The 15,337-nt window shown below is 38.3% G+C and overlaps 2 protein-coding genes across 3 annotated transcripts in view; one reads left to right on the forward strand and one right to left on the reverse strand.

Moving 5' to 3' along the window:
* GALK2 (galactokinase 2) overlaps nt 1–4,060 on the reverse strand; it is a 129,920-nt gene extending 125,860 nt beyond the window's left edge. Inside the window, exon 1 of the mRNA XM_055319910.1 lies at nt 3,883–4,060. Within this exon, the coding sequence (XP_055175885.1) occupies nt 3,883–3,902 (20 nt within the window). The 5' untranslated portion in view covers nt 3,903–4,060. The remainder of the gene's footprint in view (nt 1–3,882) is intronic.
* Nucleotides 4,061–4,316: 256 nt separating this feature from the next.
* The window catches only part of COPS2 (COP9 signalosome subunit 2), a 31,831-nt gene continuing 20,810 nt past the window's right edge, over nt 4,317–15,337 (forward strand). For both annotated transcript variants that reach the window (XM_055320048.1, XM_055320049.1), the window contains exon 1: nt 4,317–4,387. In XM_055320048.1, coding sequence (XP_055176023.1) covers nt 4,334–4,387 — 54 coding nt within the window. In that variant the 5' untranslated portion in view covers nt 4,317–4,333. The remainder of the gene's footprint in view (nt 4,388–15,337) is intronic.

Below are 15,337 nucleotides of genomic sequence, written 5' to 3' on the forward strand. Positions count from 1 at the left end.
AAAAAAATTAAGATGATCAATCTGAAGCGATGTCAAATCAGGAGCCTATTTGGAGTAACCATATGTCTCAACCCAGAGAAGTGAGGGATCATGAATGCTAGAGTTTAAACACATCACATTTTTATTGAGCATTTTATTGAGCATTTTCTATAGGCAAAGCACATGCTTAGTTTCAAGGGATTCAGGGGTAAATAAGATAGCTGTGTCCTCAGGAACTTTCAGCTTAATAAAGAATATAAAATAATCATAATACAGAGTAGCAAAGCTATCAAAAACATACTTTTAAAGGGTCAGATTATGTTAGGAATTAAATGTCCATTATTTTTGACAAAGGTGCCAAGACAATTCAACACAGAAGGGATCTTTTCAACAGATAAAGTTAGAACAATTTGATATCCACACGCAGAAAAAAATAAACCTCTACATTTATCTCATACAATATACAAAAATTCAACTTGAAATTAAACTCTTAAATGTAAGAGTTAAACTATAGGAAAACTTCTAGATTAAAATATTAAAACCATTCCTTTGCTAAGTATTTATCCAGATTCATTCTATTACTACATAACAATTACCACAAACATAGCAATATAAAACAATGCATATTGACTACCTCACACTTTCTGTGGTTCAGGAGTCAGGGTATGGCTTAGCGGAGTCTCTATTTTAGGGTCTCACAAAGTCTTATCTGAAGTTCAACTGGGGAAGGATTCATTCCTAAGATCACCTGTTATCAGTATTCAGTTCCTTATGGATTGTCAGAGTGAAGGCCACAGTTTCTTGCTGGCTAATGGCCAGATGTGACCCTCAGCTCATTGCCACATAATCCTTCATAACATGGCCACTTGCTTTCCTGAAGCAGCAAGGGAGATAGATTCACTCCCAGTAAAATGAGTTTACAATCTTATGCAATATAATTAATTATGTTCACATAATCACATTTATCACCTTTACTGTGTCTTTCCTATTGGCTAAAAGCAAGTCACATTTATTTGTCAATTACACCTCACTAAAACTGAAAGGAACAAAAAAGAAACAAGTCAGGGATCCCACCCACATTCAAGGGGGAAAGGATTATCCAAGAGCAGAGTTAATAAGGAGACCACCTCTGTCCACCACATTACTCAAGAGAAATTAAACACGTCCACACAAAAACTTGTACAGATACGTTCCTAACTGCTCTATTTGTAGTAGCCAAATACTGAAAAAACTCAAATATCCATCAACAAGTGAATACATATCTTTTGAGATATCCATACAATAGAACATTCAGCAATAAAAAGAAACCATCAGTTGAACTAAAATTGAAACAACATGGATGAATCTCAAAGTAATTATACTGACCAAAAGAAGCCAGGCAAAAGAGAATTCATTTATATAAACTTCCAGAAAACGAAAAATAATCTATATGACAAAAAGTAGATTGGTGGTTGCCTAGGAAAAGTGAAGGGTTTGAAAAAGAAGGATCACCAAGAGGTAATGAGGAAGCTTCTGCAGTGATAAATATGCTCATTACCTTGGTTGTGGTAATGGTTTTACAAGTGTATACATATGTCAAAATTCATCAAATGGTACACTTTAAGCATGTGCAGCTTAATGTACTTCAATAAAGCTGATAAATTATACCTCAATAAAGTTTTTTTTATATATACTTTTAAAACAGAGGATCCACTTTCTACAAGGGCACCACATCACATCAATGCTCCCTGTTAAAATAAAAAAATGCAGTTATTTACCATTGAATAAAATTGATGTCAAGAAAAAAAGAATATCATAATTGCACAAAGTATTCAGGATAGGTCGTGTGAGTAAGGTGACATTTAAGTGGATTTTTAAGGACAGAAAAGATTCTGAAGCATAGAGATAGCTATAAGGGCATTCTTTGCACAGAAAAATGAACATGTTTATTCATTCAACAAACATTTATTACCACTTGTGTACTCAAGCAGTGTGCTAAACACTATGAAGACCTTTTATCCTGTCTTAGCAAATTTCCAGACTGGGTTGATTAGATTTGGAAATGATTAAAAACATTATGCCCAACATTTAGCTGTTTTTCTAGGGCACCTAGTCACTAGTTTACTTGAATAATTCTTTTCCCCTTGTAGGAATAAAGAATTATATTAAAAAGAAAATTGTATCAATAAATTTGGTGAAAATCAACATGCAGTTTTATTCATGTGACTACTATGCACATGGTTACTAGATAATTGCTATACTGCCTAAAATGCAAAACTATGTGGTTCCAATTACTCTGAGCAAATAATCCTCTTAACCATCTTGGAATACTATTTTGTCTTTTGAAGAATTATGGATTTCAGGTGAAGTAACCATATGATTTATTGTCCAAACTTCTGAGAGTAATGGATACTGATAGTTATTATTCTGGGACAACAGTACTAAATCAGGGCTGTCCCAGGCAAACCGGGATGTGTAGTCACCCCAGTTATAGGGAGATTTGGGGTTATCTTGAGGTTTATAAGTATATATTCCTGAGCTTTACCCAAGACCTACTGAATCAGAATCTCTGATGTGGATGTGGGAAGTTTATAATCTAATGAACTGCTATGCTTGGAAAGCCTTGGACCCTAAGATAGTATCATAAAGGCTCTTCCGGTTCTAAAATCCTTATAGGGGAATTTCTAAAAGACTTTATTTATTTATTTGACACAAAGAGAGAGAGAGAGAAAGCACAAGCAGGGAGAGCTGGGAGAGGGAGAAGCAGGTTCCCCTCTGAGCAGGGAGCCCAATTACGAGCTTGACCTCAGGACCCTGGGGTCATGACTTAAGCCACCCAGGCGCCCCATCTTATAGGGGAATTTTGAATATGAAGTTGATACTATATATCAGGGTATTATTAATTTCTTGATGCAATAATGATCTGAAAACATAAGAAAATGTCCTTGTTTTTAGAAAGTACACATAGCTGCATCTAAGAGTGATGCATCACAATATCTGCATTCTACTTTCAATTGATTCAGGGAATACACACACAAACACAAAGTTGATTGTGGGTATACACACATTCACTGGACTATTTCAATTTTTCTGAATGTTGTAAATTCTCATCATAAAAAGTTGGCAGGAAAGGACTATTAGGGAAAAACTTTGTTTATAGGTAGGCAGTCTTCAAATATAACTTTGAAGAACTAGAACCAAAAAGATGGCAAATTCAATTGATTACTAAAAAATCAAACCTGTAATTCCTCCCCTTGGACTTTTTCCTAAGGAAAAAATAAAGTGGCAAGGATTTTCGCTGCAAAATTGTTTAACATCATACTGCTTTTGCAATATTCTAACTGTATAACAATAGTGGCATGCTTATGTAAATCATGGTGCATTGGAGGCATTATTCAATGGAGGCATTATTATGCAACCACTAAAGTAATCACTGCCGAGAACATATTGCATACATTGTCCTATGCTGTTACATAAATAGGTGCAAAAATAATCCGAGATTTTATCTGTGCTCTAACCATATAAAATTTGTTGACTCAAGTGGACAGAACGGGAAGTTTATATGGGAAATGCCGTTTAAAACGCAGTTGCCCCGCGTATTTCATTCATTTTGAATTCTGCTAATGATTTTGTGCAACAATGCATATTTTTTAAAAAAAAATCGTTACCTGTTATCATTAATTTTGGTTAAGGGCAGTAAAGGTCAGTTTATAAATCGTTGAAAAACTGAATGAGATTTTAGGCGCCTCAGTCAATTGATGCTTAGCTGGTCTGGGACAGCTACAGCACCGTTTCGCCGACTACAAATATAACAAGCATTATGTGTAAACCGTGCTGCTGAGAAGGTCTCCAAACATCACAGGAACACCCACCCCAATGTGTGGGCGAAATGCACATAGATAATCAAGGCAGAAATACTACTACCTGTCAAATAGGACGGGCATGTCAGCCTTTTCTCCGCGAAAGGCTTCTGATTCTACGGTGCCTCTTATTTTCACCAGAATGAGATGGTTCCAGAGTCCCAGGCAAGGGAAGAGACTGTTCCCTTGCCCAGGAGGCTGGAAACTGCTCAGTGTGAGCGCAAGGTTTCCAAGGCCCTTCGGCAGAGATCCTCAGCACCAGACGATTCCCCCGTTGCTAGGCGTCGTTGCCAAGGCACCAACCGTCTCGCAGGAAGACGAGGCAGTGCACTCCCTTTTGGCGTCGTAGCGAATCCTCTCGACGCGCAGCGCGTTTGTTCCGGGCGGGAACACTCAGGCGCTCAGCGAGCGACGGGAAGGCGAGGAGCCGCTGGGAGTGACGCCTCCGAGCCGTGGAGGATTGTGGGAGGAGGTTGTCTCCAATTTCTCCTCCCTCTCCCCCCCTCCCGGCCAAGATGTCTGACATGGAGGATGATTTCATGTGCGATGATGAGGAGGACTACGACCTGGTGAGGCGGTGGGGACGGAACTCTGGGGTTAAGGGTGGTGTCTGGCTTTAGGGGCTGGGGCAGGGGCGACCGCGGCCTCTACCCGTAGAACATGTGCTTCTTCAGTCTCTCCCGGTGCAGTGACAGGACGGGTTTACCTCCTCCCCCTTCCCGCACCGGGCCCGGGCCCTGCTTCTCCAGCATGGGGGAGGGGAGGGTAAAGGAGGCAGCGAGAGGGGTCCCGAGCGTCGCGCTCCGATTCCGAGCGCCTCCTCGTTTCACATGGACACCCCTGGCCGCCGGCGTCCGGTTTTCGGTGCCTTCTCCTCCTCCCCAGGGCGCAGCCGCCTGCGGGATCGGGAAGCGGTCTAGGCCCTGACTGCCCGTTCGGGCCCCGCTTTCCGGGCCCCTCTCCTTCACCCTGGAACTGAGCGAGTGCGAAATCCAGAGAGAAGGGTCTGAGAACTGGGGGGGAACGGCCTTCTTCCTCCTAGGCCCGACCGCGAAACGCCGCTCGAGGGTTTCCTGGAAACAGCCTAATAATAAGTCTTGTCCAGGGTCCGTTTTGGTTTAAGGTAAAGGTGCAGCAGAGCATTCAGAGCAAGGGTAGCTGTTTCAAAAAAAAAGTAAGACTACTTGTTTTGAGAAAAGCTGGGGAGGAGGTTTTGCTTGTTTGTTTTGGTACACGTAGGGGGAGGGATAAAGGAATTGGCCCAGTGGATTTTTTGTCTTAAGAGATTTCCCAGTATTCAGAGTTAAAAATATCAACAGTATAAAAATGAACGAATTTTTTATGTGGCTGAATGGTGATTTGTAAAGATTTTAAAGGGCTTAAACAGATTTACAAGATTTCAAAAAAAAAAATTTTACTACCATTTCAGATTGCTTTTGAGAAACAATGACTGTGTGCCAACTAAGGATAATTATCCGGGCCAAGAATTAGCATCAACTTTGTTTTTTATTCTGGGGCCGTTTTGTGCATGTTTCTTGTATATTACAGTGATGCTGCATTACCGTCAAGTTGTGAAGTGGATCCTTAAGGGTATCGGGCTCGTCTTATATTTCAAGTGCCAGATATTCTTAAACATTAACAGTTTCGTCTGAATTCGTGTAAAGCTTCTTGGTATAGTCATTTACAATTAATCTATTTTAAACGAAGGCACATTTGTGAAAGGTAGCGGGAAAGGCTTGCACTTACCCGAAAATCATAGTCGAGGTTTCGATAATTCTTTAAAAGTTGAATGTAAAATTTTAATTTGGCTAATAGTTAACGGTTTCTGCTTTACGTTTTAGTTTGTGCAGCTCAAGCCAGTTGTAGGCAGTGCGTGAAGAATGTTACTTGTGATATCATGTGGGTTTTTATTGATTGCATGTTTATTTATATTACAGGTATTTTTATGACTGTGGAAGGGTTTCTTTTAAATATGTCGGTATTTTTTATTTTTACTTTTAAACGTTTCTGCTTATCTTTCCTAAGCAATAGTTTATTCAGTACGTGACTTATTAGCGCTGATAAACTTGAAGATCATCCTTGCGAATGTAAGGTAGAAATGGCAAGGAGAATTTTGTTTTTGCATAAAGTACTCAATTTCTGTAAGAATTTTAATTAAACATAGTTTACTTTGGCTGGGTTTTTCCAGCCTTTTGGAGCCTTCACTACATGTATAATATAAAGTTGAATGTATGGTTGTTTTGACTTTTTTCTCTTAACCAAAAAAAGTAAGATTTTACACTATTACATAATTAAATACCTACCCCCCCCCCCCATACTCTGTTAAATAGGTTTCGGTTCTCCCCCATCTCTGTCCTGTGGAGATACCACTCTGGATTCCCAATCAGATACCAAGTAGTGAAAGCTTTTATGCTCTGTTTACTATGAGTTAATATCTTTTGATGGTGAAATGTATTTAGCAGTTTATTGTTTGGTTTGTTAATTTCCTTAAAACACTGTATGTTTTTTAAAAAATTGGATTAAGGGGGGGGGCACCTGGCTGGCTCAAACTGTAGAGCACGGGACTCTTGATCTTATGGTTGTAAGTTCAAGCCCCACATTGGGTATAGAGATTACTTAAAAATGAAATTAAAAAAATGATTAATAGGGCAGGTTGCCATTTCATGCTTACATGTTGATAAAAGAAGTTGGGAGTTTTTTCATGGTTATTTGCCTGGGACATCGTTTCTTGGGCTTAAAGAGTCAAAAAAAATTGACTTGCTGTTTTAGGGAAATATTTTTTCCTTTCCTTCTTTTTAAGACTTTATTTATTTGAGAGAGAGAGAGTACTAGCGAGAAGGTACAAGCAGAGGAAGAGGGAGAAGCAGACTCCCCACTGTGGTTGGGGGGGGAGGGGATATGATGCTGGGGGAGAGGGCTTGGACTCTATGCCAGGACCCTGATATTATGACCTGAGCTGAAAGCAGCCACCCAGTGGCCCCAGGAAATTTCTTTTTTATTTAAAAAAAAAAAAAAAAAGTATTGTTTGTTGGAAAATTTGCCATCATTTCATCTTAGTTAAAATGTTAATTAAAGCCGTGGGTATTTCTGACCACAGACATATTCAGCATGTCTTTTATAGGTTGTCTGTTGATAAATTTTAATGCTCTAAATCACTTTTTGTGCTTCTGCAATCTTGTGGAAATAGGTAGGTAGTATACAACCAGAAAAAGTAAAAACCTGTTTCTAAAACTATACTGTTTTTATATAGGAAAATAATTAATGGTTTGTGCCCAAGATCTAGAAGAAAACAGAACTAGCTTACTTTAAAAAAGAATCAAACATGGGCAGCCTCGGTGGCGCAGCAGTTTAGTGCCGCCTGCAGCCAGGGGTGTGATCCTGGAGACCCGGGATCGAGTCCCACGTCGAGCTCCCTGCATGGAGCCTGCTTCTCCCTCTGCCTGTGTCTCTGCCTCTTTCTCTCTGTCTCTCATGAATAAAGAAATAAAAATCTTAAAAAAAAAAAAAAAGAAAAGAAAAGAAACAAACATGAGAAAAATTTAATTTGCTTGAGCTCTTATTTCTGAGACCTATTTTATTTCTTTATTAGAGGCGAGAGCGGGCTTTTTTTTTTTTTTTTTAAGTAGACTCCACGCCTAGCATGGAGCCCCACATGGGGCTTGTACTCACAACTGGAACCAAAAATGAAGAGTCGGCTGCCCAGGTGCCCCCAGAAGCAGGCATTTTGTAAGCATGGGAATTTATGTAGCAGTGAATGGAGAAGTAGGAGATGGTACTGGTAAATGTCTTGATTATTTGCTGGTCTGATGATCTAAGTAATAACGATACTGCCATTCATTAAATTAATAAGGCTATTGATACGTTAACTGTATTGTAATTCCACAGTCCGGCCACTAGCTTAAAGTTGCTTAGTACTTCTAATAGTCTTTTTAGAAAGGACTTAAGACAGACTGATTTCATATCAAAAATTACTCTTTAGGGCAGCCCCGGTGTGGCAGCGGTTTAGCACCTCCTACAGCCTGGGGTGTGATCCTGGAGATCCGAGATCGAGTCCCATGTCAGGTTCCCTGCATGGAGCCTGCTTCTCCCTCTGCCTGTGTCCCAGCCATTCTCATTCTCTCTCTCTCTCTCTCTCTCTCTAAATAAAATAAAATAAAATAAATAAATAAATAAATAAATAAATAAATAAATAAATCTAAAAAAAATTACTCTTTAGTTGATCCTGTGATAGGTAGGGAATTGTATATTTAAATTTAAGTATATTTCAAAGAAAAAAAATTGTCAAAAAGGTAGAATAATTCCACTGGGTTAAATATATTGCCAAGGGATGCCTGGGTGGCACGGTGGTTGAGTGCCTTTGGCTCAGATCAAGATCCTGGGGTCCTGGGATTGAATCCCCCATAGGGCTCCCTGCAGGAAGCCTTTTTCTCCCTCTGCCTATGTCTGCTGCTCTCTTTCTGTGTCTCTCATGAATGAATAAATAAATATAATATTTTTTAAAAAAGAAAAAGAAAAAATAAAATAAAAAGATATATATTACCAAACTGTGAGCCTCATATTCTCCTAGTCAAGCTCATAGTTGTTACTAGTGAATGAGTGTTTATTAGTATTGGGGTTTGGGTGGGTTTTTGTTTTGTTTGTTTGTTTGCCTTAATATATTGCATTTTTAGTGCTCTAAATGCTTCTTTTTTATCTACTTTTTTGAGGTGGGGGAGAGGTGAGTTGTAGCTGTAGTTTATCTTACAGAATCTCTTATTTGTCACCATTTTAACAAGATCAGCAAATGATGGCTTGAACTTTACTTTCTTGTGTTATAAAGAACCTTAAGACATAGTGTAACGAATTAAAAAATAATAGTTGAATTTTTAAAAGGTGCTTTTGAATTACTACAGATAGAATATATATTCTTTGAAAAAGAAGTGGTGATATAGAACAAGTGCAAAAGAATAGCCTTAGGAATTTGTTTATTTAGTAGAAGGGCTGTCACTTGTCATTCATTGTGCATATAAGGAGCTTGGAAGTTCTGGGACTGTTGTCCCAGGAACTTACAATTTCACAAACTGTGGGGGACCTTTAAGTATAGATTTTCAAAGTATATTGTTGATGGTCTGGGCCAGTGTTTTTTTTTTTTTTTTAATTTTATTTATTTATGAGAGAGAGAGAGAGAGAGAGAGGAGCAGAGACATAGGCAGAGGGAGAAGCAGGCTCCATGCACCGGGAGCCCGATGTGGGATTCGATCCTGGGTCTCCAGGATCGCGCCCTGGGCCAAAGGCAGGCGCCAAACCGCTGCGCCACCCAGGGATCCCTGGGCCAGTGTTTTTTATGCTGCACACACATTTGGAATTCTACATATACTCTTCATGAAGAAGAAATTTGATTGTACAGCTGAGGTTTCTAAAAGAAACTTAATATGTTTAATCATAAATAATTGGAAACAACTCCAAACTATCCATAGTAGGAGAATACTAGTACTATTAATACTAATAAGATAATAAATAACTTATGGGGTATCCATGTGATGGAATATTATTTTGGCATTTCAGACCATGCTCTAAACAATACTTAGTGATATGAAAAACTTTGGTAAATTGTATTGGCCAAGACTCTTGGGCATAAGAGACAGGAATATTTTCAAACTAGCTTAAAGTCAAAAGAGCATGTATTGGTACACATCACCAGGAAGCAGAAGTATGGCTGGATTCATGGTTCAGATGATGGTGGTGGGTCTTTTTCTGTCTCTCTCATCCTGGCCTGCTTTCCTTGCTGTATTGGCATAATTGTCTTCACATTACACTACAAGATGTAATGCAACATCTTTCTAGTATTATAACCCTAAAGGCAAAAGGATGTTCCTTGCTAGGGCTAACAGCAAAGCCCTGGAAAAGACTTTTATTGACTCGGAGATCCGTGTAGCTTTCTGTGAACAACTGCAGAGAGGGAGATAGATTGCTTGCCCTCCTCTGTGGATAGGGCATTGTAATCCCTCTCACCTGGGAGAGGAAGGGGTGATCAGCAATGCTGTGCAGTGCAGTATAAATATTGGATGGGAATAAAATTAGGTTGAGTGGGAAAATACAGAAAAAAATGGAAGATCTGAAAAGTGTCAGGAAAACTAAAATTTGTGTATTTCTTGCAAACTTTTCCCAGTGAATCTGTATTTTATTGCTGAGGTGAAAGGGGGCAGATTCTAGGGTACAAATGATGAACAAAAATCTTACTTTGATCATGAGAGCCCAAACAATGATTTTGTCATAGCTCACAGTTTTTTAGAGTTCTTAACAAATTATCTTCAAAGAACCTGAAGCATGTAGCTTTTTAAAATAGGTAATACACGTACATAGTTCAAAATATAAAATTTTTCCTTTCCATTCTTATTCCCCATTTGTCCAGTTCCCATTCCTCCCATACATAATCAAATACATGTTTTTATCTCCTCTTTGTTTTTAAACCAGGATATAGCCTATTATACATACTGTTCTACACTTTGTTTTTTTAATGTGCCTTAAGAATTATTCCATGTAAGTATACAAAAAGCTCACATTTCTTTTTACAGCTCTATTGATTGTATGGATGTGCTATACTTTATATAACCAGTTCTCCCTTGATAAGCATTTGGCCTATTTTCTTTTGCTGTTATAAACAATGTGCAGTTTTGTTTTTAAACTTCAGTGATAGAGTTTGTCTTTTGTAGATGTCAAAACCTATTTTGAGTCAGGTTTGATAAATAAGTTGGGCCATCAAGCCGATGATACTCTTAGGTTAAAAACATCTAGTGAGGGAAATGAACTAGGGGTGGTGGAGGGGGAGGAGGGCGGGGGGTGGGGGCGAATGGGTGACGGGCCCAGAGGGGGACACTTGACGGGATGAGCACTGGGTGTTATTCTGTATGTTGGTAAATTGAACACCAATAAAAATTAATTCATTAAAAAAAAAAAACATCTAGTGAAGTTTTTCTTCAGAGTTTCAGAAACATTACTTAATAATCCATATCAGTATAATGATTGAAATAATTTTACTACCTCTTGAAATTACTACTTCAAAGATAGACATTGGTTTTGAATATAAGGGGTTTTTTTTTAAGATTGATTGATTGATGAGAGACATAGGTAGAGACACAGGCAAAGAGAGAAAGCAAGCTCCCTCCGGGGAGCCTGATGTGGGACTCTATCCCAGTACACCAGGATCACAACCTGAGCCAAAGGCAAATGCTCAACCACTGAGCCACCCAGGTGCCCCTGGAATATAAGTTTTGATGCATTTCCAAAAAGTTCGGTTGCATTACCTCGTAGGTGTACTCTGTATAATGAGATTAGATAGGTTCAAACAAGAATAACTAAAATGATAGGTAACAGGAAAAAGCTCTTCCATGCTAAGGATAAGGTAAATTTAGGGCTTTTATCCCTAACTGAAATCTGTAAACTGTGACTATCCAGCAGCATGAATTTGTGCTTATGTATTATATCTCAAAATGAACATATGGACTTCAGGGGGAATTAGAAAGTTCCTAGGATTCACCCCCCACGTTTGATAAGAGAGAAACTAAGCATCATGTCTGAGTGACTTACTTAAATTTACAGGACAAATTAGTGGAAGAATCAAAAATATAGCCCAAGTCTCATGACATTTATGATTTCCCTCTTTGGAAAATTTAATTTGAAGACTGAAAGTTTAAGACAAATAAAAGAATGTTCTGATTTACACCATACATGAATTAGGACCATTAACTTAAGTTAAATTTTAAAAACTCAGGACAACTTTATGAAGGGCTGAACCACAAACAACCACCTAGGACTTGTATTATATCTAGTCCTTGAGGATAATGAGATCTTGCCCTTTTGCCTCTCTGTCCTAGACATCTAGTACAGCTGTCCAGACATGGTCAGAGCTTGGGAAGCATTGTTAATGATGAGTCTTGTGTTCCTAGAGCACATTTCAAAAACCTCTGTTAACAAGGGACACAGGAATAAGTAGAAACTATGAAACTGACCCTGATTAGCAGTAGGTAGATTCCAACATAGAGTCACAATTGCCCCTGGCTGTTTGTTGTATTCTTGTGTGTTATTTTGAAACATTCATCCACTTTTCATTTCAATTAAGCAAACATTCGTTCAGCATTTTGTGTTATACCAGACTCTGGGGATGCCAAAATAAGGAAGAGAAAGTTCCTGCTTTCTGAGAAACTCAGTAGTGAGATGAGGGGAGGTGGAAACAAACAAAACACTGAACAAGGCTCCATGTTACAGATGCCTGTCATGTAGAAGCATGACTAAGGAGAAAATTTCTTTTGCTAAGTAGAGCTGGAGGAAAGAACCACAAGGTAAGCCTTGATGAATACATTTTCCAGGAGTGTTAGGATATCATAGGAGAAAAGTGGGACGTGTGTTAAGAGGGTTGTTAGTTTAGAATTCCTAGCAGAGTTTATGCCAAAGCAGAGATTTTGAATTGTGTGGCACATCTGGGGAAGGAAGACTAGGTTTGGGTGGTGTGCATGAATCACAGATTGCTTTGGGGAGATGTTAAGGCATGAATTATTAAATAAGTACTTCAGTGGGTTTTAATTTTTTTAAATCTCTTTAACAGTGTTTAACTGCTTTTCATATATTGCTTAATTTTGTTTAAAGCAGTCCTAATATATTGATTGAAATAGCAGTTTCTCTTTTTAAAAGCATTCTCTTTAAACTTTTACAAATTTTAGTTATACCCTTCTCATCTGATGTAATTCAGATAACAATATTTAATATTTTTGTGTAGTCTCTGTTCTAACAACACTGTGTGTAACCAAGTTATTAGAGATAACTTTTTTTTAAGATTTATTTATTTAAGAGAGAGAGAAAGCTCACAAGTGCAGGGAGGGACAGAGGGAAAGAGAGAGAAAAATCTCAAGCAGACTCCACGTTGAGTGAGGAGCCAATTTGGGGCTTGTGACCAGAGCCAAAAACATAAGCCAGTCACTCAACCTGAGTTGAGCTGAGCTACCCAGGTACCCCAGTCATTAGAGATAACTTTATTTCCCTTTATCCTATGCCCATGTGGTGGGTCCTTTTTATTTTACATCCATAACATCACCTGACATCTTCTATACTTATTCAATTGCCTTCTATACTTTGTCCTTCCTTTTCTCTCGTCCCACTACTTGGAATCAAACTTCCATGTCTTTTAGCCAGACTTGTTTTTTTTGTTGTTGTTGTTTTTTGTTTTTTTATTCATTTATGATAGTCACAGAGAGAGAGAGAGAGAGAGAGGCAGAGACACAGGCAGAGGGAGAAGCAGGCTCCATGCACCGGGAGCCCGACGTGGGATTTGATCCCGGGTCTCCAGGATCGCGCCCTGGGCCAAAGGCAGGCACCAAACCGCTGCGCCACCCAGGGATCCCCTAGCCAGACTTGTAAGACTACCCAGTGGGCTACTTCATTACTACCAGAGTACTGTTCTTAAAACACAATCTGATTGTTTCCCTGTAAAATTTGTTCAGCGGCTTCACTTAATCTAAACTCCTTATTAGACTTCTATTGTCTTGTTCCTCAGTCTGATACTAGTTTATCTCAAATCATTTCTTTATACACAGCCCGATCTATTTATTCATGCTTCTTTCAAATATGCAGTACCATTTCAAGCTTCCTTGCCTTTGCACATGTTAACTGTTTTGTTTCAGGTGCCTTTCCTCATCCCCAGGCAACTCCCATTCATACTTTTAGACCCGCTTCAGGTAACTTTTCCTTCTCGAACTCACTCCTTTCTTTGAGCTGCCAGTATACCTACTATGTGTCTTTATTGTGTTGTAGCATTGCTGTTTCATTTGCATATCTGTCTCTGACCATGAGTAGCTTAATGGGAAGGTTTTTTGGGTTTTTTTGGTTTGGTTGTTTTGTTTTGTTTTGTTTTCAGATTTTATTTATTTGAGAAGGAGCACAAGCAGGGGGAAAGGCAGAGTAGGAGTGGGATAAGCAGACTCTGGGTCCAGTCCCACATCACTGGGATCATGAGGGCCGCTGAAGGCAGATGCTTACCGACTGAGCCACCCAGGCACCCAGAGGGGAAAGATTTAATTTGCATTTGTATGAGCAACACTTAATTGCTGGTATATGCTAAAGATCATTATCATTGAGTGTCTAAATAGGTATCAGTAGACATCTAACCAACAGAATTATTCTAAAGACTTCTCAAAATATCTGTGTAATAACTGAAGAATAGTTGCTGTAGTACACAGCTTGTAATTGATTGAGCTGTATATGACAGGTTTGAACCTGGTTCAAACCATCTGAATACACTGTTGGAGATCGTAACAGGGGACTGCCTGATTATAAGAATGCCAGTCAGTAACATCAATTCTTACGTATTTATACATTTTGACAATAGCATTTAAGAATTGAATTGCAGTTATGCAAAAATGTTATACATGCCACTTCTTCATCCATATATAGTTGATCTTTGAACAATGAGGTTAGGTATGCCACCACTCCCAGTTGAAGTTCTGTGTATAACTTTTTATTACCCTCAAATTTAAAGTCGTTGCCTACTGTTGACTTACTTGATAACAAAACAGCCAATTAACACATATTTTCTATTATATGTATTATATTCTGTATTCTTACAATAAAGTAAGCAAAGAAAAAGTGTTATTAAAGTCATAATGAGAAAATAGATTTACAGTACTGTATTTATCAGGAGAACAAATCCACATGTAAGTGGACCGATGCAGTTCAAACTTGTGCTGTCCAAGGGTCAGCTGTAATATGAAAAATGAAGAGAATATATTCACAAAATGTTGAGGACTTGATTAAATCTTATCATCATTGTGATTTTGGGGAGTTATAACATCTAAAGTTTAGAAATATTAATCTGGAGCCAATCAGAAATTGTAGGTAACCAGTCTTGTACTATAAAAGCATTCAGTGAATGATAAAGAACTGTATTAGACGTGATAGAAAATGTAAAGATTCCTGTCTTCAATGACATAATCAGTTCAGTAATTCCTGGGTAACAAATTTTTAATTTTTAAAAATATTACTTTATCTACTTCCCTCTTCTCATATCCTGGCCTACTAAGTTGTTTTACTATAATCCATTATGGTCTAAAAAAACAAAAATAAATGGACTTCTGGGTGAGAGTACAAATTCTTAGACTTTAGGATAGATACAAATTTAAAAAAAAAAATGTCCAGGTTCAAGGATGTATTCTGAAGGTTTGAGTTGTAGAAAAATCATTTCTTGATCTAGTTAGTTGGTCCTGTAAGTTATTGAACAGTTAGCTAGAGAAGACTTGATTTCTGAAGGTATAAAGTAGGTATTATAGCTGTGATTCCTTATTCCCAAAGCTTCCCTGAGGAGGTGATACTATGCAGTAGTAGTTACCCAGATGAAGAGAGAGGGAAAAGAGTTTTGGCCACTTGTGTGGTAAGGCCAGGGTGGCTGCTATAGAATGAATCAGGGAGAGCTGAATTAAAAGATATGATCAGATGTGTAGTCAGTAAGATTTTGATGATTTTTGAAATTAATTTTAAGAGCAATATGAAACCAT

This window comes from Nyctereutes procyonoides, unplaced genomic scaffold, assembly GCF_905146905.1.
Source record: "Nyctereutes procyonoides isolate TBG_1078 unplaced genomic scaffold, NYPRO_anot_genome, whole genome shotgun sequence".
NCBI classification, from domain to species: Eukaryota; Metazoa; Chordata; class Mammalia; order Carnivora; family Canidae; genus Nyctereutes; species Nyctereutes procyonoides.